Below are 27,576 nucleotides of genomic sequence, written 5' to 3'. Positions count from 1 at the left end.
CAACCCGCTTCCATCCTGCACACATTTTAAAGTCCATGTAGACAAATAAGCTTTTTTTCCTCCCCTTTTTTTCTTTTTGGAAGAATAATAAAGAAACAAGTGAAACCTAGCCCAGACCTTGATGGTAACATAGGAGAGACGGGCCAAAGCTTTTACAACATCTCCAAAGCTGACAAATGGATGTGGGTGATGCCCCTTTGGTGTGAATACATGCCAACATGTGTATTTGGGAAACGGATCCCAGTTCCATACGCGGAGGGGAAAAAAAGGGAAAATTCTTTACAAAAACAACATCCCGAAGATCTATTTTGGATGCCAGAGATGGAGAGGAGACCATTTCCATAGCCTGCTCACCAATCACCGATCAGATGCGTGCAGGATGTGCATTGAACAAGCACATTGTTTCTACAAATGAGGATAAGGCGTTGATTTTTTTTTTCCAGGTTCTTCTAAAGAAGCTAATTTTCTGAGCCCCACATCTGACTTCCAAATAATTCCCATCTATTTTTTCTAATTGAAGGACTACCGGGTTTCCCCGAAAATAAGACCCTGTCTTATATTTTTTTTGAACTCTGAAATAAGCGCTTGGCCTTATTTTCAGGGAGGTCTTATTATTTTGGGGTGCGTGGAGGAAACCAGAGGAAATGGTGGGGACCGGCTGTGCATAAAAGCCCGATTGGGCTTATTATCAGGGGAGGTCTTATTTTTGGGGAAATAGGGTATGTGCAAAATGTTGGGAGCGCAAATTAAGAGTGCCATGGGCTTCCATCGGCCGTCCTGTACGGCAAGTATAAAAGGATACCATTGACGGAAAGACTTTGTTCTGGCGGCTCAGGAGAGGTGGAGAGTGTGGGTCACATCCTCCTTAGATGTTCCTTTTACACAGAGATTAGGGGGAAAAAACATATTCTGCCAATAGGTATTCTGGCCGCTCCGATACTACCTATCTTCAGTGGCTGCTTAAGGACGAAAAGTCCATAACTACAGCGCAGGTGGCCAGATTCTGCACAGCCGCACTGGGGATTCGTCACAAACCCGTGTCTTCTCCATCATAGTTATGTTATATAACATATGTGGCAAACCCTTTGCACTGCTTAAGTCCTTTCCCTTTTAGCGTTGAACCTACAACAGGCTGCACAGTTTATGGATTGTAATTTTAGTATCAATCATTGGCATCCTTCAGTTTCAAGAGACTACGGTATCGTGCTCTGGAAAGAGGTCCTAAAACAGCATCTAGTGTGACTCAAAAGGCCAATTCGAGAGTGGCCATCCCTTCCACACTGAGGGCAGATAATTCTGTCCCCCGCCAGCCCCCAGATTTCACTGGTTCCGGGACGGCCTCTTTGCCTCAAGCGTCTCTTCGAATTGGAGAAGGCCATGCTGTGTCTTTAGCCTCCAAGCTGAACGATCGGAGGCCAAGGTTTCCCAGTTGCCAGGGCCTTTAGGTCCCTCTTGCAGATATCCTTATATCGCAGCTGTGGTCTCCCTCTGAGGTGCACTAATTCTCCATCCAGAAGAACTTTCGGAATCTGACCATCAGCCATTTTCACAACTAGCCCCAGCCAGCGTAGACGTCGCTGTTTCAATAGTGTATACATGCTAGGAATTCCAGCACCTTCCAAGACTGCGCTATTTGGAAATTTGTCTTGCCAGGTGATGCCAAGAATTCGTCGGAGACAGCCCATATGAAAGGTGTTCAAAAAATTGACATCTTTCAACACCTTTCAATTTTAGTATACACTAGTTATATACTATATGTATATATATACTATAAGTATAATTGACAGACTGGATTTTATTATAGATTTTAGTTGCTATTTATTATCTTATACTAGAATTTTTAATTGTGTATTTACTGAGCGTTTTTATTTGTTCTGGTCTCTGGTCCAAGACTGTAATAAACTGATCGACTGAATTAAAAGAGTGACTAAAAACCCACACCATCAATGAAAACAATCAGTGAGCTGTTGGACAGCATTACTTGGTCTGTTGTCTGGATATTTGGGTGGTTTAGGGGTGGGGAATTTGTGGTGGGTGGGTGGGGGGGTGTTTGGGGATTGTTATGTGTGTTGGACCTGGTCTTTGGGTGTTAAATGAATTTTGTTCAGAGGTGGGTTTCAGCAGGTTCTGACCAGTTCTGGAGAATGGGTAGCGGAAATTTTGAGTAGTTCGGAGAACCAGTGGTAAAAATTCTGACTGGCCATGCCCCCATCTATTCTCTGCCTCCCGAGTCTCAGGTGATTGGGAGGAAATGGGGATTTTGCAGTAAAAAATCCCTGGATTGGGTTGGGGGGGAAGGGAGATTTTACAGTATCCTTCCACTGCCATGCCCACCAAGCCACGCCCACCAAGCCACACCTACAGAACCGGTAGTAAAAACTTTTGAAACCCACCACTGATTTCATTGTATGGGTATACTGTGTATACACGTACAATGACAATAAAGTTATTATTATTATATTATTATTATTATTAAAAGATACAACAGGAAAAAGCCCTCAACATCCCAAACTCCCGCCATTTAAATGCCTTAGTTTCTATTTTGGGGTTTTTTTCCATGTGACTTCTTAGTTGTTAGTTGAACAGAAATTTTTTGTGGAATGGGTGAAAGAGAAAAAAAAACGTTATTGATTAGGGATATGGAGCAATCCAGAACTGGAATGACTTGAGGAAAAGGAGAAAGATGCTGAGGATTAGATGCTCCAAATAACCTTTTTCCATCTCAAGTCTGAATCACTACAAACCTCCTGTTATTTAAGGTCAGGGGAAAAAAAAAACCATCTTCCATTTCTGGTTATTCCACCCCAACACAATAATATCCTCACGTACAGGATGCTTTTTCCCCGTTGTTCCTCGGGTTGATGTCGCCTTTACTTTGTCGATCTTTGGTTCCCGTCACCTCCTCCATTTGGTAAATCTCCGAAACGCACAATTTAGGGTTAAAAGCAAAGTACATCTTCCCTTCTTTGATGGTCAGGTTATGATGGCTCCAGTCCCACAGTTGCTGCAAGTTTTGGTTGTCCAGCACATAAAACGAATAATTCCTAAAAAGGAAATGTTTGGAAGAAGAAGAAGAAAAAAATCAGTCCATGTAAACAAAAGGCACGGATTTTTCATTCTGCTTGGGGTGCCCTTAATAAAATTCGCACGATGACCGAAACCTTAGATTTGATTTTAAAAAAAAGAATGGCAGCTATGGAACATCTCATGCAAAGTGTTAAAAGAAGCAAGGCCATCCCTAAGAACCTCAGCGGCGTGTTAATGGACCTAAGAGGTCTCCAGGTTGTAAGTTGGAAACTGTCGTTGCTTTTAAGGCTGAAGAAGTGATAAACTTCTTCAGCCTTAAACAATCTTCAGCCCTTGTTGGTTTCAGCTCCGTCTTCTCCAGAACCAGAAATCCTTTAAAAGAAAGAAAACTCTAGAAAGAGCACAAAGAAGAGCAATAAGAACCATTAAGGGTCTGGAGGCTAAACCATACGATGAACGATTGAGGGATGTCTAATCTAACAAAGAGAAGGATAAGGGGCAGTGGTGGGTTGCTACCGGTTCTCCCCGGTTCTTGCGATGCTCTCGGTGGTGGCAGAGCGGCAAAAAGCTGTTTAAACTCTTGCCGCGGCGCTTCAAAGGGCCGCCCTACAGCTGATCAGTGGTAAAAGGCAGTGTGGTGGTAGACCAGTGCCTGCAAAAATAAATGGGTAGATCGGTACAGCTCTGCAAGCAGTTAAAAGCCTGGTAGACCAGTACCTCTGCTAAATCCTAAAGAATTGTTTGTCACATGATCATCAAACCACGCCTACAAAATAAGCCACGCCCACAGAACCGGTAGTAAAAAAATTTTAGAACCCACCCCTGATAAGGGGTGATATGATAGCTATCTTCTGGTACTTGAGGGGCCGTCACAGAGAAGAGGGGGTCAACCTATTTTCCAAAGCACCAGAGGACAGGACAAGAAGCGGTGCGTGGAAGCCCTTTAAAGAGAGATCTAACCTAGAACTAAGGAGAAATTTCCTGAGTTGCAAGTCCACAGGTCTTAAAGTTGCCGAGACTGGACACGCTTGTGGTAGGCTATTCTATCAATCTAGTCTGCTGAGCCACAGGGCCAAAACTACATTTCATTTCTATCAGGGGTGGGTTCTAATTTTTTTTACTACCGGTTCTGTGGGCGTGGCTTATTTTGTGGGCGTGGTTTGATGGTCATGTGACAATTCTTTAGGATTTAGCAGAGGTACTGGTCTACCAGGCTTTTAACTGCTTACAGAGCTGTACTGGTCTACCCATTTGGAGGCACCGGTCTATTCATTTGTTTTTCGAGCGCATTGGTCTACCACCACACTGCCTTTTAACACTGATCAGCTGTAGGGCGGCCCTTTGAAGCCCCGGGGCAAGAGTTTAAACAGTTTTTTTTTCCTTCTAGCCAATCAGCTGGGACTCGGGAGGCAACGAATAGATTGGGGGCGGGGCCAAATAAAAGGTAAGAATAATGCGGGGGGGGGGGGCAGCTCCCGAACAAGGAGAACCGGTTCGGTGACGTCATATCGTCACTGCTACAGGCTCAGCCGAACCGGGCCGAACCGTGAGGAACCCACCACGGATTTCTATCCCGCTTTTAATGTAATTTTAATTAATATGTATGATCACAACTACCACCACCGATCATATTTAGTAGCTTTCCTCTCTGAAGCATTAACAAATTTAATTTGGTAACCGTTTTGGAGGTCCCAGGTCATGCGCAGATGGTGCTTTTACAGGGCAAAACACTGCAAGGGGTGGAAGTTTATCTAACTTAGAACTACTTAGACCAGTGTTTCTCAATCTTGGAAGCTTGAAGATGGGTGGACTTCAACTCCCAGAATCCCCCAGCCAGCCGGGAGTTGAAGTCCACCCATCTTCAAGCTACCAAGGTTGAGAAACACTGACTTAGACAGTGAGGACAATCGATCAGTGGAACAGCTTGCCTCCAGAAGTTGTGGGTGCTCCATCACTGGAGGTTTTCAAAAAGAAACTGGACAATCATTTGTCCGGAATGCTACAGGACCTCCTGCTTCAGCAGTGGGTTGGATTAGAACAGGGGTCAGCAACCTGCGGAGGCACATGTGACTCTTTCACCTCTCTGCTGCGGCTCCCTGTCACTCAAACTATATGTCACAACCACCGATGTGTGACACCTGATTTATTGAGGTTTTCAACCCCCGGTAGGCCAACCATGGATAAATCCAAAAAAAGAAAAGTTTCAGAAGAAAACAGAACGTTTAATTCAACTACATAGGCTAGTTTTGTGGCCGCTCAAGAAATAATCAGGCACAGGAAGGGTTTTGTGGCTCCCGGTGTTTTTTTTTCTGTGGGAAAGGAGTCCAAATGGCTCTTTGAGTGTTTAAGGTTGCAGACCCCTGGATTAGAAGTCTTTCAACCTCCCTCCCAACCCTATTATTCTATATTCTGTGGCTTAAGAGACAAGAGGGACTTTCCAGGGTGGAAGGAAGCAACACTGCCTTTTACAACATACATTCCATCACTCAGCTTGATTTACCGTTGGACAATGATACGAGTGTAGTAACACCTAGAGTTGCCTTGTGGTAAGGTGGGTGGCCAAGACATTTATACATACATATATATATGTTGGAAACCTTTTAAATCTCTTTGGAATATGAAGAGGTCCAACCATATTTTAAGAAGAGACAGGGCAGCCGCTTGTCTGGGTCTCCTGCTTCAGCAGCAGGGGGTTGGGGGGGTTGGGCTAGAAGACCTTCAAGGTCCCTCAACCCTACGATCAGTGGTGAAATGTAAAATTTGTTACTACCGGTTCTGTGGGCGTGGCTTGGTGGGGAGGGGGTTAATATGACTGGGTGGGCGTGGCCAACTTTTTTTTTTTTTTTTTACTTTTAAAACCATTTTTTCTACAACCTCTTCGGCTGAAGAGATTGTAAAAAAAATGCTTTTAAAGCCTCTGATGATCCCAGCTGAGTTGCCTGATCGGCAGAAGCTTTTTTTCCTTTTAAAAACATTTTTTCTATAACCTCTTCGGCCGAAGAGGTTGTAGAAAAAATGCTTTTAAAAGCCTCTGATGATCCCAGCTGAGCCGCGCGATCATCAGAGGCTTTTTTTTTTTTACTTTTAAACCATTTTTTTTCAGCCAAAGAGGTTGTAGAAAAAATGCTTTTAAAAATAAAAAAAAGCCTCTGATGATCGCGCAGCTCAGCTGGGCAATGGGGGGGGGCAAGGATTTTTGCTACCGATTCTCCGAACCACCCACCTCCATCGCTACCGGATCCTGCGATCCGGTTCAAACCGGGAACATTTCACCCCTGCCTACGATTCTATGGTTCTATGGCTTGAGAGACAAGAGGAACTTTCCAGGGTGGAAGAAAGCAACGACTGCCCTTTACAACATATATTCCATCACTCTCTGGAATTTTAAGAATGCAAAGCTGACCAAATCGCAGCCGGAAGAGGGAGGGACGGGAGGGGGGAAAAACCGAGGTTGAGAATCTACTCTCATCCTGTAAGATAATCCTTTCAGGCCAGATAAATCGGACACAATGAGGGCTGGTCTCATGACCTTGCCCTGGCCTTGTTCAAACAGTTTCCACCCCCACCCCCCCACCCCAAATTCCTGTTTATTAACTAGTGATGCAACCGGTATCTGAAAAGAAGGGTTTTCGCTTGGAGGTAAAGAGAAGCAGAGAAAGCGTCCGAAGAAAAACATGGCAGGACGAAGGTCAGAATGCTGCTCCCCTCCCGTTAAGTCTGATGACCACCACGACTTTCCCCCAGCTGTACGTCCTTCAAAAATGATGTAACTCCGTTCTTTTAAGTACAGGTAGTCCCCGACTTACGACAGTTCATTTAGTGACCGTTCGAAGTTACAACAGTGCTGAAAAAAATGTGACTTAGGATCGTTTTTGCACAATTACGACTGCTGGCAGAATCCCCCTGGTCACGTGATCAAAATCCAGATGCTTGGCCACTGGTTCCTATTTATGACGGTGGCAGGGTCCTGGGATCAGCTTTGGTGACCTGACCAGCAAAATTCACTTAACAATTGTCTCACTTAGCAACAAAAAAAGTTGGGCTCCCTTGTGGTTGTAAGTCAAGGACGACTTGTCCCTGCCTTTCTCTATCTTGGTGTCTTCTCAGAGGTATCTGAAATGGAACTCTACCATCCAGTAGGCCTGGCAAGGGAAAAAGATGGGTGTTGTAACCCAATAGTCTTCAGAAGGCCACTGAATTGGGAGGGAAGGGTGAAAACAACATGAAGTCAGATGCTTACTCTGTGTTAAAGAACACAAGACACCTTATCCCCCTAAAAAACAGGACCATCCTTTCAGCTCAGTTGAGCAAACACAAGATGGCAAATCTAGTTTTGACCAGGACGACAAGTGAAAACATTTCATAGACATCTTAACACACCCAAAGTTCACCTTTTGGTTGAAATTTTCCGTAGATGATTTTCAGGCAGAGCTGTTGAACCATCCACAAGAGGACAACAAAGGGAAAAAAAAAATCTAGCAACCTTCCTGAAACCAAGGGCCATATTTGAAGGAGGAGCAGAACATATAAAAACGGAAAGTTCCAGAGTTGTTATTCAATGCCGTGAAGCTGAAGAAGGGAGAGGTGGAGGGACCAGGTTTCCAAGGTGACCATGACATGGTCTTCAGCTTATGTATTAAGACAGTGTTTCTCAATCTTGGGAAATTGAAGATGTGTGGACTTCAACTCCCAGAATTCCCCAGGCAGCCGGGAGTTGAAGTCCACACATCTTCAAGTTCCCAAGGTTGAGAAACACTCTATTCTCTAACCAGAACTTCCAAGAACCGCTTGTCCGACAATGTTATGTTCAACGACATGACTTCTTATATAAGAAACAGGCTACCCTTACCCTTCCAGTTGTTCTTCTCCGTTGATATATCGCAGGTTCTTCAAAAACGACAAGGACACCAAGGCATGAGAATGCCGGATCTTCACATATCCAGTCACTGTTTCTATCAACCCCATGAAGTCCTCCAGCTCAGAGGCGATATTGTCTGCAGGGGAGGGAGAAAAAATCGAAGACAGGAAGAGGTGATAAATCTTCATAGTTTCGAGATTTTTCTTTGCACCACAATTAGCTTCATTGGCTTAAGAGCGGCCTTCTGAAAATGTCAACTCTTTGCTGTACAACACACCTAGGCAAGCCAGGCAGCCGGAATGCCAAACTAAATGCCACTTCAATTTAATCTAGTTAATTTTTCAGCCGGTCCAATGGCCGTCCGCCTCCCTTGAACGTTGGCTGCTAATGCCAGCATCGCATTCTGAGCTTTCAACAGCTGATGTTTTGGCAAGTTTCTCTTGGGCAGTTGTAAATCTAAGCCTTCAGGAAGCCACAGCTCCTGTGATGTTCAGTGACAGATGTAAACGTTACTGCTAGCCAAAACTGTCCCATTGAGGAGAACCTCAACTCATGCCTCAAGATAGCCTGACCATTTTAGGCAAGATAAGAGAGTATTTTTCTTCTTCCACGAATGGAAAGCTCAAAACAAATGCCCATCATTATCTTCTCAGACGCCTCTGGAAACTCAGGACAAGAAGTCACAGATGGAAGTCCCAAAAGTGCTTTTCAAAAGGCAACTGGACTTTCTTGGGGTTTTTTTTTCCTCCTTTGAAAAGGGGCATTGGTCTTATCTGATACGCTCCTTCTCGTTGGGTGGAGATAGCTTTTGATTCAGTCCAATCAGCTAACGGACGAAGTCAACCCATTCCTGGATGCTATCTCCACCACAATGGAGAACGTTTCGCTTCTCATCCAAGCATCTTTTTCGCTTTCTGAAGACAACTGGAGAAGATTCTCAGATGAGAAGCGAAACCTTTTCAAGCAAAAAACTAAGGAAGTTCCGCTGCCTTTTGAAAACCATCGTTGGCACAACTGTGACCTGGATGATTGAGAATCTCCATAGCCATTTAACAAACGGAAGCCGATCAAAGAAAAGATCCAATCTGGAATTAAGGAGACAGCGACAACAGTTATTCAGTGGAATGGCTTCCCTCCAGAAATTGTGTGTGCTCGATCTTCGGAGGTTTCAGGAAGAGACTGGACAACCAGAGTGTTGTCTAAAACAGAGTTCCCCAACCGTTCCGGGTTGGTGGCCCGGAGCAAGGGGACGGGGAAAAGAGGGGATGATTTTGTTGGAGAGGCAGGTGCATGCGTGTGCCAGTGATGTTGGCGGCGATGCTTGCACAAGAGGGGCCACAAGTGCTTGCACTGAGGCTCATGTGAGTGGGGCTGGACTGCCCAATATGCTTGTGGCGACACGCAAGTAGGGCCATGCACACACGCAAACACAGGCGCACTGGCTGGCTGCTCACGTGGCCCAGTGGCGATTAGGCCACAGTCAAGTAGTGGGCAGTGGCCAACAGGTTGGGGACCCCTGATCTAGAATGTTATAGGGCTGTGATGGCGAACCAGTGATGCGCACGTCTCTGGGCTGAAACCCAGAAGAGGAGTTGCCCAGGGGGCATGCGCGTGCTGGAAAATGAACTTCCATTTTTCGGCACACGCATGTGCACCAGCCAGCTAGTCTTCCAGTTACTGGCATGCATGCGTGCACGATGATCAGCTGGCTGACGCGCATGCTCACGCTGGAAAACAGCTCATCAAGTTTCCGGCACTGCTGCACACACGAAGGCCAGTTTATCGTTGCGCGCACATACGTGCCAGAAACCCAGAAGAGGAATGGTCGACGCTGCATGTGCCAGGCAACATGGCTCCGCATGCCACTTTGGGCACGCGTGCCATAGGTTCGCCATCACGGTTATAGGGTCTCCTGGTTGAACAGGGGTTGGACTAGAAAGCCTCCAAGCCTCTTCCAACTTTGTTATTCTGTAATATCCTTTTCCTGTTAATTCACATTGTTTAATAAATTAGAAGTAGATTGTCCCTGATAACAGCAGGGTCTACTTAACTATTGATATTGGTTCCTGATTGCTATTTGTACCCTGACTCTCATTAACTGTTGTACCTTAGGATTCTTGACGAATGTCTCTTTTCTTTTAGGTACACTGAGAGCGTATGCACCAAGACAAATTCCTTATGTGTCCAATCACACTTGGCCAATAAAAAAAAAACCTCTATTCTAAATTCTATCTATGGCCTAGAAACCAGGAGCAAACTGAGGTTCAAAGCTAACATTTCCTCGAGGTGCGTTTGCATGCAATAATAGGTCAGAACTCTTTAGCCTTCTCCCTTAGTCAAGAAGACTCTTATTATTCATATTTAACACTCGTTCGTCCCTGCATATTTTCCCTACTTAATGGGCCTGGCTGGCTCGAGAACAAAGTCGGTGCTGTATCGTGATATAGCGAACTATTAACTCTGCCTTGTCCTCCTCCAAAAAAGCCAGAGTCAAAAAGGCCAAAACGAAGAAGGGTTAACGGGAACAAGCCGAAGGACCTGTTCACACATGCCATAAAGCAAGCCATAATTGGAAGTGTCTCGACCTCTTAGTCCAGAGGTCTTCAAACTTGGCAGCTTTAAGACTTGTGGACTTCAACTCCCAGAATTCTCCAGCCAGCATAGATTCCAACTTTGTTATTCTGCAATATCCTTTTCCTGTTAACTCACATTGTTTAATAAATTAGAAGTAGATTGTCCCTGATAAAGCTAGAAGGTCCCTGAAGTGTCTAGACCTCTTAGTCCAGAGGTCTTCAAACTTGGCAGCTTTAAGACTTGTGGAGTTCAACTCCCAGAATTCTCCAGCCAGCATAGATTCCAACTTTGTTATTCTGCAATATCTTTTTCCTGTTAACTCACATTGTTTAATAAATTAGAAGTAGATTGTCCCTGATAAAGCTAGAAGGTCCCTGAAGTGTCTAGATCTCTTAGTCCAGAGGTCTTCAAACTTGGCAGCTTTAAGACTTGTGGAGTTCAACTCCCAGAATTCTCCAGCCAGCATAGCTATGCTGGCTGGAGAATTCTGGGAGTTGAAGTCCACAAGTCTTAAAGCTGCCAAGTTTGAAGACCTCTCTCTTCGTCCTTTCTGCCTCCAAAAGTGAAAAAACCAACCAGCATCAACTCACTCATTGTCCGTACTCAACGGAGCAAGCCGAGCCTAAGTGCTTGTGTGATATACAATCCTTTTCCGTCGAATAAAGTTTCGACCGAGATTAAACCATCCGAGGGGCCTCTTTGGGGAAATCGGAACAAACTCATAATAAACGGGAGGCGGCCCATGGGGGGAATGTTTACAGCAGGCAGCTGAACAGAGAGGAGACATTCCTTCCAGCCTCTTAAAAAGGATCAGCCTGTTTCTTCAAGGACTAAGTTCTTTTGAGGAATTCAGGCATTTTAAGTTTCCCAGAAACTTTCGCTACAGCACTGAACTTCAAAGAAAATCCGAACGGAGTTATTTTTGGGTGGGTTCAGGTGACTCAAGCCAACAAGAATGCCTTCTTTTTGCTGACTTTGCAACCAGGCCCAATTTCTAAGCAAGAACCTTATCTCAGAAAGTCTACGGAGGTTCTCGGTCATCCAGGACACGGGCGTCCCAAAGGCGCTTTTTTTCCAAGAGGCAACTGGACTTTCTGGCGTTTCTTTGAAGACGTTTCGCTTCTCATCCAAGAAGCTTCTCCGGAGCCGAAGAAGCTTCTTGGATGAGAAGGGAAACGACTTCGAAGACGTTCGGGGAGGCTGCCTTGTAAAATGTCTGAAGGTATCATAAGAGAGGAGCCACAAGGCTGCTTGACTTAAAACAGGAGAGGATAACAGGGGGTCCCCAAAGCAGGGGCAGAGACAACTGCGTGGCGTTTGTGGGGTTCTAACTGATGAAATGGGGGCGTTATCAGCCTTCAAATCAAATGAATGTTCTCCTTCTTCAGGTTGGGCCAACTGTGTTCCTTCTGAGGGAGGGAGGGATGGGGAGGAAGGAAGGTAGGTAGGTAGGTAGGTAGGTAGGTAGGTAGGTAGGTAGGAAGGAAGGAAGGAAGGAAGGAAGGAAGGAAGGAAGGAAGGAAGGAAGGAAGGAAGGAAGGAAGGAAAAGGGCAGAGAAGGGAAGGGCAGGGCAGGGGGTTGGGAGGGATGGGAAGGAAAGAGAGAGGGAGGGAGGAAGAGAGAGAGAGAAGAGGAGGAGGGGGAAGGGAAGAAGGAAGGAAGGAAGGAAGGAAGGAAGGAAGGAAGGAAGAGAAAGGACAGGGAAGGGAAGGGAAGGGAAGGGGGTTGGGAGGGATGGGAAGGAAGGAGGGAGGGAGGGAGAGCTAGAGAGAGAGAAGAGGAGAAGGGGGAAGGGAAGAAGAAAGGAAGGAAGGAGGGAGGGAGGGAGAGATGGAGGGAGGAAGGAAGGGAAAGGGCAGGGAAGGGGTTTGGGAGGGATGGGAAGGAAGGAAAAGGCGGGTGGAAGGGATGGGAAAGGAAGAGAGGGAGGGAAGAAAGAGAAAAAAGGAAGGAAGGAAGGAAGGAAGGAAGGAAGGAAGGAGGAAAGAAAGAAAGAAAGAAAGAAAGAAAGAAAGAAAGAAAGAAAGAAAGAAAGAAAGAAAGAAAGAAAGAAAGAAAGAAAGAGACAGTTGGAATTTTCCCAGAAGGTGACTCATCACTCTGACAAATCGTTAACTGAACACTCATTTTCTGTTAAGACATGTACTAGACATGGCCAACTCAGCCCTGAGAAATACCAAGGTGGGAAGTCTGGTGCCAGGGTTTGAAGAGGGCATCATGTAGACTGCAGAGAAATATTTGCCACTGGGCAAATAATTAGATTCACTGATGTGCCACCCAACACGAGGGAGACAATACAAATTTAGAAAACCCCTAAACCTTATCAAGACTACCAGTAAGCCCTCTTCTCTCTTTCCTCCCGGAACTCTGATCCTGCTGCAATGCTACCTTGGGAATTCGTTGGGATTACCTGCGGAAAACCTCTCCTGCGAAACACAAGGTGTTTTCCATGGGAAGTGAAAAGCATTCTCCAAAGCTGGTACTTTATTATTTTAAAAAGAACTTAATTTGTTTTGTTGTTTTGAAAAAAACCCAACGTATTTTTAACCACTGAGTAGCCAAAGGGAAAAGGACAATTACAATTGATCATGAATGAAATGCAGGGTTGACATATCTAACATACTCTGCCATTTATTTAAGTATGTCTGTCTTGCAGCTTCAGAATGTCCCCTCCAGGCATCATGTATGCATTTTAACACGCTTCCCATGTGTTCCAGAGTGGAGTGAGAGCAGTTGGGGAAACCATAAAACTCCATTCATGGTTTCTTTAGAACAATGTGCACTTTAGAAGCTCATATAGGGGTTGTCACAGTCAACCAGGGTTACCAACTCTTTAGGTAAAGGTAAAGGTTCCCCTCGCACATATGTGCTAGTCGTTCCTGACTCTAGGGGGCGCTGCTCATCTCCGTTTCAAAGCCGAAGAGCCAGCACTGTCCGAAGACGTCTCCGTGGTCGTGTGGTCATCATGACTCAACACCAAAGGTGCATGGAACGCAGTTACCTTCCCACCAAAGGTGGTCCCTATTTTTCTACTTGCATTTTTTACCTGCTTTCGAACTGCTAGGTTGGCAGAAGCTGGGACAAGTCACGGGAGCTCACCCCGTTACGCAGCACCAGGGATTCGAACCGCTGAACTGCCGACCTTTCGATCGACAAGCTCAGTGTCTTAGCCGCTGAGCCACCGCGTCCCCTCACCAACTCTTTACGCTCTCCCAATCCAGTGTAAACTTACTCCCACGGCGGATGTTGATAAGAAGGTTCCCTCTAATTTCGGTGCATCCCTGGAGCGTCTGTGCCGAGGTGACGGAGTCGATCATCATGATTTTGTCATCTGCGCACACTTTGGGGCAGGGTCCCTCACAAGGGCTGCAGAACATGCTGGTAAAAGACAAAGGATAGGAAGAGATGAGCATGAATGACCCTTTCATGAGCCATGGTGGCGCAGCGGTTAGAATGCAGTATTGCAGGCTAATTCTGCTGGCTGCCAGCAGTTCGATCCTGATCAGCTCAAGGTTGATTCCATCCTTCCGAGGTCGGTAAAACGAGGACCCAGATTGTTGGGGACAATATGCTGACCCTGTAAACCGCTTAGAGAGGGCTGTGAAGCACTGTGAAGCGGTATTTAAATCTTATTGCTATTGCTGTTGCTATGTTATCTTGGCAGGATCTTTTACGCCAGCACACCCCTAAGTCTAAAGAGCGCTTCTTGCAACATTATTTGTTAGGTTCTAACTTGCAGCTGGTGAAATGGATTGCTAAATTTGCTATAAAATTGATGGAAAAAAGGACAAAGTTGGTGCAGCAGAATAGGGTAGGATTGCAGGAAAGAGCATTTGACTTAATAATGTAATTCTAGTAGTAGTTTTAAGACTGATTGGGTAGATGCAGGGGTGACATTGTAATATAATTTTAATCCTATTTAATTTGTATCTCAAATTATTGTATTGTATTCTGATTTTATTTTAGATTGTATTTTACTCTAATTTCATTTTAAATGAAATTTAAAATGAACACATTTTAAATCGTGTTTTATTCCTATTCCAATTTTATCTTAATTTGTTTCTACCAAATTTTTGTAGTAATTGTTTCTGGAGCTCTGCATTTTTGATATGGCCCAAGGGCTAATCAATAAATAAAGACTAAGACTAAGACTAAGACTAAGACTAAGATATCCTGTCCTGTCCTGTCCTGTCCTGTCCTGTCCTATCCCTTTCCTTATCCCTATCCCTATTCCTTTTCTATTGCCATGGTAGCTCAGTGGTTAGAGTGCAGTACTGCAGGCTACTTCTGCTGACTGCCGGCTGCCTGCAATTTGGCAGTTCGAATCTCACCAGGCTCAAGGTTGACTCAGCCTTCCATCCTTCCAAGGTCAGTAAAATGAGGACCCGGATAATTGGGGGACAATATGCTGACTCTGTAAACCGCTTAGAGAGGGCTGTAAAGCAGTACGAAGTGGTATATAAGTTTAGATGCTATTGCTACTCCTGAGGGGATCTTTCTAACAAAGTATGATTGGGCAACCCAACCTAGAGGTAAGGACATTTCTTGAGAGTGAGAAAAATTAATCCATGGAATAGCTTGCTGCTTGAAATTGTGGGTGTTCCATTTCTGGAGGTTTTTAAGAAAAAACTGAACAACCATTTGTCCGGGATGGTGTAAAGTCTCCTGCCTTGGGCAAAGGGTTGGTCTAGATTAGAAGACCTCCAAAGTCCCTTCCAGGCCTACGATTCTATGATTTATTAAGTATCTTTGGATACAAGATACCCATAACAGAATGGATGTGTTCAGGGGTGAAATGCTCCCGGTTCGGACCGGGTCACCCGATCCAGTAGCAATGGCGGCAGGTGGTTCGGAGAACCGGTAGCAAAAATCCCTGCGCCACCACCACCACCACACCAGCTGAGCCGCGCGATCATCAGAGGCTTTTTTTTTTTTTTTTACTTTTAAAAGCATTTTTTTTCTACAACCTCTTCGGCTGAAAAAGTTCTTTTAAAAGTTAAAAAAAAAGCGCCTCTGATGATCCCGCGGCTCAGCTGGGATCGTCAGAGGCTTTTCAAAGCATTTTTTTCTGCAACCTTTTCGGCCGAAGTGGTTGTAGAAAAAATGCTTTGAAAAGTTAAAAAAAAAAAAGTTGGCCACGCCCACCCAGTCACATTACCCCCCCCACCAAGCCACGCCCACAGAACCGGTAGTAACAAATTTTACATTTCACCCCTGGATGTGTTTCATATCTCTTCTGCAAGATCATATTTGAAACATCTCTGGAAGTGAGTTTAAATTGGATCGATTTGGTCATTCAACTTGTCTCCCAGAGTTGTGGATGCTCCACCACTGAAGGCCTTCAAGAAAAAATTGGATAGTCATTTGTCCAGGAGAGCAATAGCACTTAAGACTTATATACCGCTTCACAGTGCTTCACAGCCCTCTCTAAGCAGTTTACGGAGTCAGCATTTGGTCCCCCCCCCCCACCCATCTGGGTCCTCAGAAGAATGGAAGGCTCAGAATTGAACTCTTGGAAGTACAAGTAATGCAACAGAAGTAGTCCTTGACCTACAATCACAATTGAGCCCAAAATATCTGCTGCTAAGCGAGACATTTATCAGTGAATTTTGTCCTATTTTACGAGCTTTCTTGCCACGGTTGTTAAGTGAACCGCTGAGGTTGTTAAGTTAGTAATGCAGGTTTTTAAGTGAATCTGATTTCCTCAATTGATTTTGTTTGTCAGAAAGTTACAAAAAGTGGTCACGTGTCCTCGGGTCTCTGCAACCATCATAAATATGAATCAGTTGCCAAGCGTCTGAATTTTAATTACCTGATTCTATATTGCACAACACATCCAGATTTCTCTTTGTTGCCTTTGTATTGCACTGACAAATTTGGCTCGAATTTAGCGTGCAAGCCACAAGGACAAGATTGATCTTTCTTTCTTTCTTTCTTTCTTTCTTTCTTTCTTTCTTTCTTTCTTTCTTTCTTTCTTTCTTTCTTTCTTTCTTTCTTTCTCTTTCTTTCTTTCTTTCCTCTCTCTCTCTCCTTCCTTCCTTCCTTCCCTTTCTCTCTCCCCCTCCCCCCCCTCTATCAGCTGATTCCCGGCTGAGTCACATGGTATTTTTGCAATCCAGTGGCTCCCATGATACTTTACATGAATTTACAAGCTCATATTTCAAATGCTTCAGCACAAGGCACTGTTGATACACGCCAGAAACTTTTGAGACGCACACTAAGAATTTTTGGTCCTTCGGTTTGCAAGTGATGGGTGTGCGATCAAGGGAGACTGGAGCAGGAAAACACACTCGAGCACACACACGGACACAAATGCCACAAGCATACTGGCTATCATTCCCTCTTTTCCATCCCTCTTTTTTTCCATTTGGATAAAATAAACACCTGCCCCTCTATTTTGTTTTTTTAATGAGTGCTTTTAATTGCTTGAAAACACAAGTGGCCAGATAGTAGCGGAGGAAAAACACCGTTTCCAGGTAAACATTCGCTTTCCAGCTGGGGGGCAGAGATCACTGCTTTGCACCTGTATGTAAACTAGAAATTCTTCGGCAGGAAAAAAAGGAGAGGTGTGTTTGGACAGCTTCACACAAAACAAGGGACGCCAGACGTCATCAGCCGGCTCAACTCAACCCAAATAAAAAGGCACCATCCAGGTCATTAAAAACAATTTAAAAATCCCCGCAGGGAATTCTCCCTCTGCAGAAGAAATATTTCCTTTTTAATTACCCCTGGATCAGGAATGCCGACGGCTCTTAATCAGGCAGCCGATAAAAGCGGATTCGGCACTTATTTCATTTCGGCATCGCAACAACAATCAATTCTTGGATAGACTGGCGGATCAGTTCAGACTGGAGTTAAGCCGCACCGGCGAATTTTTAAACGAAACCCCGCGAAAAAAATGTGCCACCCGTGGATAAGCTGAAACGTTCGTGTGTTTTGATTTTTTTGCAATTGGCGTAACTGCAGGAGGCACGTTTTTCATTGGCGTTTTGGTTAAAAGTTGGATGGTCTATTTTTCACAGGGCAGGGGTGACAAACTCAAGGCCTGCGGGCTGCATGCGGCCCGCGATGTGGTTGGATCTGGCCCGCCGGGCCGTCCTGGGAAATGTAAGGGGCTGGCCCAGTCTACCCACGTCCAGTGGTGAAATTCAGCCGGATCTATCCAGCTTGCACGATCTGGTAGGATCCGGAGGCTCCGCCCACCCGCCCGGATGTCATCATGTCCCGTTTTTGACCTTCTGTATGTGAGCGCATGCGTGCGAGTGCTCACATTTGCGATCCGGTAGTGAAGGTAAGTGCATTTTACCCCTGCCCGTGTCACTTTGGCCCGGTCTACCCAGTGCAAAGAGGAAACATGCCAGCAGTTTGGGGAGTAGTGTCAAGCTGGCCCTGCCCATCCAGTTGGCCACACCCCCACCAGCGCCCCCCCCCCCCGAGGTCAACCACAGCCCTGATGCGTCCCTCAATGAAATTGAGTTTGACACCCCTGATATACAGGATACAGGTACTCCTCGGCTCATCTGGTTGATGAAAATTTTGTAACCAGACTCTTCCAGAAATCCTATCTTTTATTTCCCTGGGAACAGCAATTCAGTATTCACTAATTTAGTAATCTCTGTCGATTTCACAGGACGTAACTTCAGCAAATTACAGTCCTCGATTTAGAGACATTTGCTTAGTGACCTACGAAGTTACAACGGCACTGGGAAAAAAAGTAACTTACGACCATTTTTCACACTTGTGACTGTTGCAGCGATCAAAATTCGGGCACTTTGCAACTGACTTACATTTACAACGATCGCAGGGTCATGTGATCCCTTTTGCGACGAGCAAAATCAATGGGGAAATCAGATGCACTTAATAACCGTCTTACTAACTTAACAAGTATAGTGACTTTCTTTAACAACTGTGGCAAGAAAGATTTTAAAATGGAGCAAAATTCACTCAACAACTGTCTCATTCAACAACAGAGGTTTTAGGCTCAATTGTGGACATAAATTAAGGACTTCCTGTATTTGAAACATTCTTAGAGGCCCCCATTAAGGGTTCAGACTCTTTCTCATCCCCACCAGCAAGAAAAAAAAAATCAAAGCTACTTGCCCAGTGGTGAAATCCAATTTTTTTTACTACCGGTTCTGTGGGCGTGGCTTGGCGGGTTTGGTGTGGCTTGGTGGGCGTGGCAGGGGAAGGATACTGCAAAATCCCCATTCCCACCCCACTCCAGGGGAAGGATACTGCAAAATCTCCATTCCCACCCCACTCCTGACGGAAGGATATTGCAAAATCTCCATTCCCACCCCACTCCAGGGGAAGGATACTACAAAATCCCCATTCCTTCACCACTCCTGGGGGAAGGATCTTGCAAAATCTCCATTCCCACCCCACTCCAAGGAAAGGATACTGCAAAATCCATTCTCTCCCCACTCCTGGGGCAAGGATATTGTAAAATCTCCATTCCCACCCCACTCCAGGGGAAGCATACTGCAAAATCCCCATTCCCACCCCCACTCCAGGGGAAGGATACTGCAAAATCCCCATTCCCTCCCCACTCCAGGGGAAGGATACTGCAAAATCCCCATTCCCACCCCACTCCAGGGGAAGCATACTGCAAAATCCCCATTCCCACCCCACTCCAGGGGAAGCATACGGCAAAATCCCCATTCCCTCCCCACTCCAGGGGGAAGGATACTGCAAAATCTCCATTCCCACCCCACTCCAGGGGAAGGATACTGCAAAATCCCCATTCCCACTCCATTCTGGGGCCAGCCAGAGGCGGCATTTGCCGGTTCTCTGAACTACTCAAAATTTCCGCTACTGGTTCTCCAGAACCTGTCAGAACCTGCTGGATTTCACCCCTGCACTTGCCCTTCCTGTGTGTAAACACAAGCGTTCCCCGTTACCTTTGGGTATCGTTGCGCACAAATCCTGGGGGACACTCTTGTACACACTCATCGTCATGGATCACAAAGCTCTCATATTCCCCAAGTAGATCCGAGGAAGGGATCCGGGAACAGTTCTCCTTGGTAATGCAACGCCAGCCCTCAAACTTGTAGGTGTTGGGTGGGCAGGTAGGAACACAGGTGCCATCGTGGTAGTAGTTGCGACAAGCCACACAGGCCGAGCTGTTGTGGGGTGAGGTGCAGCTGCCCAAGCATTCAGGGTGACAGCATTCATTCTGGTCTGTACAAGCATGTTTGCCACAGGAACTGGGACAGGCTGGAAAGAGAGAGAACAGAGCAGGAGGCATGAAAAGACTATCTTAAATTGGAAGGAAGGGAAGACCAACAGTTGACATGATTTTAGCAATAGCAATAGCGCTTAGACTTATATACCGCTTCACAGTGCTTTGCAGCCCTCTCTAAGCGGTTTACAGAGTCAGCCTCTTGCCCCCAACAATCTGGGTCCTCATTTTACCAACCTCGGAAGGATGGAAGGCTGAGTCAATATTGAGCCGGTTAGGATCGAACTCCTGGCAGTGAGCATAAGTTAGCCTGCACTACTGCATTCTGACCACCAGGGCTCTTAAACTTGGCTAAAGTTCATCAGTTTCCATTTGGCTCCTCTTGCCATCAAAGGTTTCCCAAAACTAGACTTTTAACAAGGAGTTAACTGCAAAAGGAACCCAATCATAAGGTTGATTCTGGTCACAAAATCTGGAGGGTTAGGAAAAGCAATGGTGAACTACCCTGTGAAAATCTCACCAGAACACTTTATGGCAATAACTCAACATGTGCACTAAGAATGGCTGATTGAAGAAGAGTTGATGCCTTTGAACTGTGGTGCTAGAGTGAATTACTGAGTATACCATGCACAGCCAGGGTAACTAACCGAGGTATTTAAATTGTATAAAACCAAAACATCACTAGAAGGTGATGAGGTAAGAGCCTGAGTGGCGTAGGAGGCTAATGCCTCCTAAGGCAGCATTTAACATCCAGCTGCCTGCAATTACTGCGAGTTCAATTCTCACCAGGCTCAAGGTCGACTCAGCCTTCCATCCTTTCTAAGGTGGGTAAATTGAGGACCCAGTTTGTGGGGGCAATAAGCTGACTTTGTATAAATATACGAAAGTATGAAGGCTATTGCTTAACGCATTGTAAGCCGCTCTGAGTCTCCGGAGAAGGGCGGCATATCAATCAAATTTTAAAAAAAGGTAAAATCATAAGACCACATATGCTTTACTTTGGCCATATCAATTCATTGGAGAAGGCAATGATAACTAGGAATGGTTAGGGAAACAATAAATAACAGGCAAGCAAAGAGGAATTTTGCTTTGCAGGAATTGGGTATGTCTAGTTTAGATTACATTACATTAACAGAGTTGAAAGGGACCTTGTAGATCATCTAGTCCAACCCCGTCCAAGCAGGAGACCCTACACCATTTCTGATGAATGGCAGTCCAATCTCTTCATATGACATAGTTTAGAAACATCGGTGTCCAAGGGAATGAAATATTTATCAAATCTGTAAGCCACCAGTTTCATTCCGATGCATTGCAACTTACAATGATTGACATATCCATGGTGCGCCTAAAGCCACACACACAAAAAGTTACATATAAACTTCAAAATACCCATATTATTTAAACGGCCATCTCGTCTTCTTTTTTACTTCCTCTTTTATCATTTCAGCTGTCGAGGGAATGACCTCATGCACAGTGTAATTGTCACCATCACATATTACCCCACTAAAGTAGTAACGCTATTACAGTAGTAAATCAAGGCAAGACAAGGTACATTACAGGTAGTTTTCGGCCCACGACCACAACTGAGCCCAAAATTTCCACTGCAAGGCAGTTGAGTTTAATGAAAAGAAAGACTAGGGCTGACATGTTCCAATATCTAAGGGGCTGACACAAAGAAGAGGGGGTCAAGGTTTTCTCCAAAGCACCTGAAGGCAGGGCAATGGATGGAAACTAATCAAGGAGAGAACCAAGCTAGAACTAAGGAGGAATTTCCTGACAGTTAGAACATCTCCAGAAGTTGCGGATGCTCCATCACCGGAGGTTTTTAAGAAGAGATTGGACAACCATTTGTCTGAAATGGTATAGGGTCTCCTGTTTGAGCAGGGGTTGGACTAGAAGACCTCCAAGGTCCCTTCCAACTCTGTTATTTGGTTAAAGAACATGCTGGCTTGATCACATCAAATCTGATACCAAGTTGAACATCCAACAATTAAAAGAAACTGTGCTTGACAGGGTAACATGGAGAATACTTGCCTATAAGAGTTGGGCACAACTAAATAGTTAAAAGAACAACAAAAGGTAAGTACATTTGAAGATTATGGGATTACAACTGTGTAACCGAAGCACGTTTAATTACAATTTGCTGCATCAATCAAGTTAATTAATGATATAGCCTCTCAACCACTCCTAGAATGTCCGTAATAGTTTCACCATAGAAAATGCAAGATATATCTCAAACAGCCAATGCAACAGAGGAATAAACTCACACCTAGCCGATAAATCAAGGATAAACACAATATCTTAGTGTAATCTTGTGACGTATTTGGTAATAGGTGCAAGATAAAGCAAGCTATTACTACAGCTAATGGGCAAGCCCAGACAGCCCTTAGGACCGTGATGGCGAACCTGTGGCCCGTGTGCCACCGGTGGCACACGGAGCCATATCTGTGGGCATGCAAGCGTTGCCCTAGCTCAGCACCAGCGCACTTGCGCGCACCAGCCAGCTGATTTTCAGGCTTTCCGGGCCCACTGGAAGTTGGGAAACGAGCCATTTCCGGCCTCCGGAGGGCCTCCGGGGAGGTGGGTAAGGCCGTTTTCGCCCTCCCCAGGCTCCTAGAAAGCCTCTGGAGCCTGGGGAAGGCGAAAAACGGGCCTACTGGGTCCACCGTGCCATCATGGGCCAAAAGTGTGGGGAGCGTGGGGGGGGTCGCATGCACATGCGCGGGGCATGGGGTGACATTGAATTATGGGTGTGGGCAAACACGCACGCGACCCCCCCCCCGCTTTTGGCACGCGACGGCAAAAAGGTTAGCCATCACTGCCTTAGGATAATCAGATGCTAACCAACAATATCTTCAAGAACCTGAAAACATACTTTTAATAATCAGTCCAGAATTTAAAACTACTATCCTTTGAAGGTCCACGTTTAAAAAGTTGGATCCCAATTGATACAGCAACCAAAGCTAATAAAAACACACTTGCTTTTATCTTGAACATCCAAAAGCAGTAAGGACTCCAGCATCTTCCAGAAGCTGCTTATGTGGTCCTCAAAGCCTTTCTTTCTCCTCCCAAAAACCCCCCTTCATTCTATCATTGATTATATTGCCTAATATAATCTGTCAAACTCGTGGCCCGTGGGCCGGATGTGTCACGTGCTGGCCACACCCACGCCCAGTTTAGTGAAGGGGGGAAAGTCCCAATATGTCATGTGACGATGCTGTGACGACGCAAGTTTGATACCCCTTGCTTAGTTGGGATAACAAAGCATCTACAAGAAAACAACCAAGCTCAGAGACATCATGGGCCCCAGTCCTCCTCCTCCCCCTCCCTTCTACCACTGATGTTGTTACCTAGTTGGGTAATGAAACGTTTGCAAGAAATCCACCCAGCTCAGAGCGCACCAACGACCCCAAATTCAATCCTAAACTGCAAATATTCTCTTCTACTGATGCTTTCTGCCCTGCTTGTTTTTTCAGCTACTTATCCCAGAGATGCCAAAGACTGAATAAAATATGGGAATAAAAGTCTTAGGAATTTTATGCCTATGAAACATGCGCTCTACCGCAAAACTATGTTTGCTCATGACAGCAAAAGAACCAGCGGCCTCTTCCTGACCCTTCCCACCTTTGAGAAGCAACAATGATTGTGATATCGCACCAACCTAGCTGCAAGTGGCTTCGGGCTTTTATTTTTATTTCAAGCTAAAGATAAGCAATGGCCATTTCAATCAGAAAAAAGTTGGAAGGGACCTCGGACGTCTCCTAGTCTGCAAGCAAGAAACCCTATACCCGTGATGACGAACCTATGGCATGGGTGCCACAGGTGGCATGCGGAGCCATATCTGAGGGCACACGAGCGTTGCCCTAGCTCAGCTCCAGTACACATGCGTGCACCGCCCAGCTGATTTTCGGGCCTTCCGGGCCATCGGAAGTCGGGAAATGGGCTGTTTCCGGCTTCTGAAGGGCCTCCGGGGGATAGGGAAGTCCGTTTTCACCCTCCCCAGGCTCCTATAAAGTATCTGGAACCTGAGGAGGCCGAAAAACAGGCCTTCCGGGCCCATTGGAAGTCAGAAAACAAGCCGTTTCCGACTTCTGGAGGGCCTCTCGGAGGTGGGAAAGTCTGGTTTTTTTAAAATTTATTTATTTATTTATTTTAATTTGATTTATATGCCGCCCTTCTCCGGAGACTCACGACGTCTTACAATGCGCTAAGCAATTGCAATGCGTTTTCGCCCTCCCCAGGCTCCTAGAAAGCCTCTGGAGCCCGAGGAGGCCGAAAAACAGGCCTACCGGTCCCACCGCATGCCAAAAGCCAGGGGAGCACGGGGGGATCACACGTGCATGCACGGGGGGCGGGGCACGGGGGTGCATTGAATTATGGGTGTGCTCCCCCCGCTTTTGGCACACGATGGCAAAAAGGTTAGCCATCACTGCCCTATACCATTTCAGAGAATCAGCTGTCCAGTCTCTTCTTAAAGACCTCCAGGGATGGAAGCACCCACAACTTCTTGTGGCAAGCCGTTCCACTGGTTTAATTATCCTCGTCGTTAGGAAGTTTCTCCTTCATTCCAGGTTGCTTCTCTCCTTGATTAGTTTCCATCCACCGTTTCTTTATCCTGCCCCTCTGGTGCTTTGGACAATAAGTTGACCCCCTCTCCTCCCTCTCCTTTCCAGAAAGGGTTTCCAGAATTATCTGGAGCAAGTGGCTGAAATAGTGAGCTGGTATTAGCTCCGCATCGCAAGAACTCTCTTTGCTCAGACGCCAGACTTGTTTCACCTCCAAGCGAGATGAGCCTCATTCGATGCCTGTAAATATTAGAAGTCTCCAAGGCTATTAAGAGATTTTTTTTCAGTAACTCCACAGACAGTAAGCCTTGGAAGCAGATGGAGGACTCCCCCCCCCACCCCCACCGTCAGTGCCAAAACTTAAGATTTAGCATGATAATGAGATTTCCCCTTTACACAAGGATATCAGACAAAGCCATTGCCTCTGAAGGGCTCTGCTCACCATATCTAAGGAATATTACAGGTTTGCCACGTGCATTTTATTAAATAAAGAATAAGAAACGGACAGGGCTTTGGAACGATGGATCGCTCCCAAATTCATCTGTAGCCAACTGGCAAAGAGACCCCTCGAACTAGAAAAGACACAGCTACATAGCTACGTTTGTTTATTATTATTATTATTATTATTATTATTATTATTATTATTATTATTATTATTATTATTATTATTATTATTATTATTATTATTATTTATTGGTTAATCTTTAGTGAGATTCACAGCCTTTGAGGCTGGTTAATAGCTCAGCAGCTCGAGTCCTAACCAAGGACCTAGGAACTGTTAAGGTATCGTCGGAGGATGTAAGCTGTTCCGAGTAAGGTGGTTTTTTGTAGAGTCAAAATGTTCAAGTCCGGCAAATTTAGAATTTCTAAATAGCAGGGTAGCCCTTTGGGTATTGCTCCGAGGGCTCCAATTACAATCGGGACAACATACGATTTCTTTTTCCACAGTCGCTCAACTTCAATTTGTAAGTCCCGGTACTTTGTGATTTTTTCTTGCTGCTTATCTTCAATTCGTGCATCACCAGGTATTGCAATGTCAATGAACCATACTTTTTTATTATTATTATTATTATTATTATTATTATTATTATTATTATTATTATTATTATTATTATTATTATTATTTTAATTAATTTGATTTATATGCCGCCCTTCTCCGGAGACTCAGGCCGGCTTACAATGCGCTAAGCAATAGCCTTCATCCTTTTGTATATTTATACAAAGTCAGCTTATTGCCCCCACAAACTGGGTCCTCAATTTACCTACCTTAGAAAGGATGGAAGGCTGAGCCAACCTTGAGCCTGGCGAGATTCGAACCTGCAGTAATTGCAGGCAGCTGGTCTTAATAACAGGGTGCTTTAGACCACTGTACTACCAAGGCTCTTGCCTTGGTAGTATAGTATTGATTGATTGGTTGGTTGGTTGGTTGGTTGGTTGGTTGGTTGGTTGGTTGGTTAGTTAGTTCGATTTATATGCTGCCTTCTCCGGAGACTCAGGGCGGCTTACAATGTTAAGCAATAGCCTTCATACTTTTGTATATACCTGCTTAGTAGAGCTTTTGGCCCCCCCAAGCGGTATTCTTTTTTATACAAAGTCAGTTTATTGCCCCCACAATCCGGGTCCTCATTTTACCTACCTCGAAAGGATGGAAGGCTGAGTCAACCTTGAGCCTGGTGAGATTTGAACTCACAGTAATTGCAGGCAGCTGGTGTTACTTAACAGCACTTTAGTCTGCTGCGCCACCAAGGCTCTTTAAGTGAGAATTGGGTTGTTTTCTGGAAAGTCCACAAACTGGGTCGAATTCATAAATATTTCCAGCACAAAACTACCTCCCCCACCCCACCCCGAGTTCAAAACAGCGATGACAACTTTCGATTAGGCTTCAAATCTTACCAGATATGTTCTGACACTGACACATCCATTCCCCCCCCCCCCAAGTGCTTCCAAGCATCAGAAGTCCTAATGATCATTAGGACATTTAGATTAAAACAACCTAATCTAATCTCATCGGAAAGTAATCGAGGAGAGAAGCAGCCTAGAAAGGAGGAAAAAGTTCCTAACGATGAGAATAATCAACCAGTGGAAGGGCTGGGCTTCAGAAGTTGTGGGTAATTACTGGAGGCTGTCAAGAAGAGACTGGACAGCCACTTGTCTGAAATGGTATAGGACAGTGATGGTTGAACCTATGGCATGTGTGCCACAGCTGGCACACAAGGCCTTCCCTGTGGGCACGCAAGCTGTCGCCCAGCTCAGCTCCACTGCGCACGCGCCTCCCAGCTGATTTTCGGGATGCACAGGGGGCAGGAGATGCGTGCATGCATGGGAGGGGGGGTGAGCACAGGGGAGTGCAGCGCGTACGTTCCGGAAGTGCAGAAATGGGCCCGTTTCTGGCCTCCGGAAGGACTCCGGAGCCTGAGGGAGGAGGTTTTTATTTATTTATTTATTTATTAGTCGCATTTTTATGCCGCCCAACTCCTGAGGGACTCTGCCCTCCTGGAGGCGCTTTTTGCCCTCCTGGAGTCTCGGGGAAAGCCTCCAGAGCCTGGGGAGGGCGGAAAATGGGCCTTCCAGAAGTACTGGAAGTGCGGAAACGGGCCCATTTCCGGCCTCCGGAGGGCCTCCAAAGCCCAGAGGAGGCCGTTTTCGCCCTCTCAGAGGCTCAAAGAAAGTCTCCGGAGCCTGGGGAGGACGAAAACGCCTCCCCCCCACCATGGTGCAGGTTACAAAAAATTTTGAATCCCACCCCTCGTGCACATGTGAGGGGAATGGGGGGCACGTGTGCATGTGCCAGGGGCAGGGGGGTTGTGCGCGCATGCATTGGGGGGGGGGCATATTGCATTATAGGTGCCGGCACATAAAGAGAAAAAGCGTGTGCATGCTTTTGGCACACGAAGAGGAAAAGGTTAGCCATCACTAGTATAGGATCTCCTGCTCGAGCAGGTGGTTGGACTAGATGACCTCCAAGGTCCCTTCCAATTCTGTTATTCTACATTCTATGAATCGCACTTCCTTTTTTCCTAGGGCTGAAACAGTGACTGGCCTAAGAGCACCTAGCTGGATATGTGCCTAACACAGCACTAGAACTCACCCTGATTTCTAGCCTGCTGCCTTAACCACTATTCCAAATTGGCTCAAATCATTGCTGTTGTTCAGTTAGTATCCTGGTCATTAAGTGAATCCAGCTTCCCCCCCCCCATTGACTGTGCTTGTCGGAAGGTCACAGAAGGGGATCGCATGCCCTTGGGACGCAGCTACGGTCATAAATATGAACCAGCTGCCAAGCGTGCGAATTTGGATCCCATGACCATGGGGATGCTGCAAAGGTCATAAGTCAGGGCCGCCGTAACTTTGAGGACTACCCATAATGCTA

At 45.7% G+C, this 27,576-nt stretch overlaps 1 protein-coding gene across 2 annotated transcripts in view; it reads right to left on the bottom strand.

The window, feature by feature from the left end:
- Positions 1–27,576, bottom strand: part of IGF1R (insulin like growth factor 1 receptor) — a 236,939-nt gene that overhangs the window by 45,010 nt on the left and 164,353 nt on the right. For both annotated transcript variants that reach the window (XM_034435443.3, XM_034435444.3), the window contains exons 3-6: positions 19,361–19,676; positions 13,693–13,838; positions 7,877–8,021; positions 2,830–3,044 (exon numbers count right to left, since the gene is read on the bottom strand). In XM_034435443.3, the coding sequence (XP_034291334.2) occupies positions 2,830–3,044; positions 7,877–8,021; positions 13,693–13,838; positions 19,361–19,676 (822 nt within the window). The remainder of the gene's footprint in view (positions 1–2,829; positions 3,045–7,876; positions 8,022–13,692; positions 13,839–19,360; positions 19,677–27,576) is intronic.

The sequence above is a fragment of the Pantherophis guttatus genome, chromosome 13 (genome assembly GCF_059756535.1).
Source record: "Pantherophis guttatus breed Tessera chromosome 13, ASM5975653v1, whole genome shotgun sequence".
Lineage (NCBI taxonomy): Eukaryota > Metazoa > Chordata > Lepidosauria > Squamata > Colubridae > Pantherophis > Pantherophis guttatus.
This window is presented reverse-complemented; position numbering and strand designations above follow the sequence as displayed.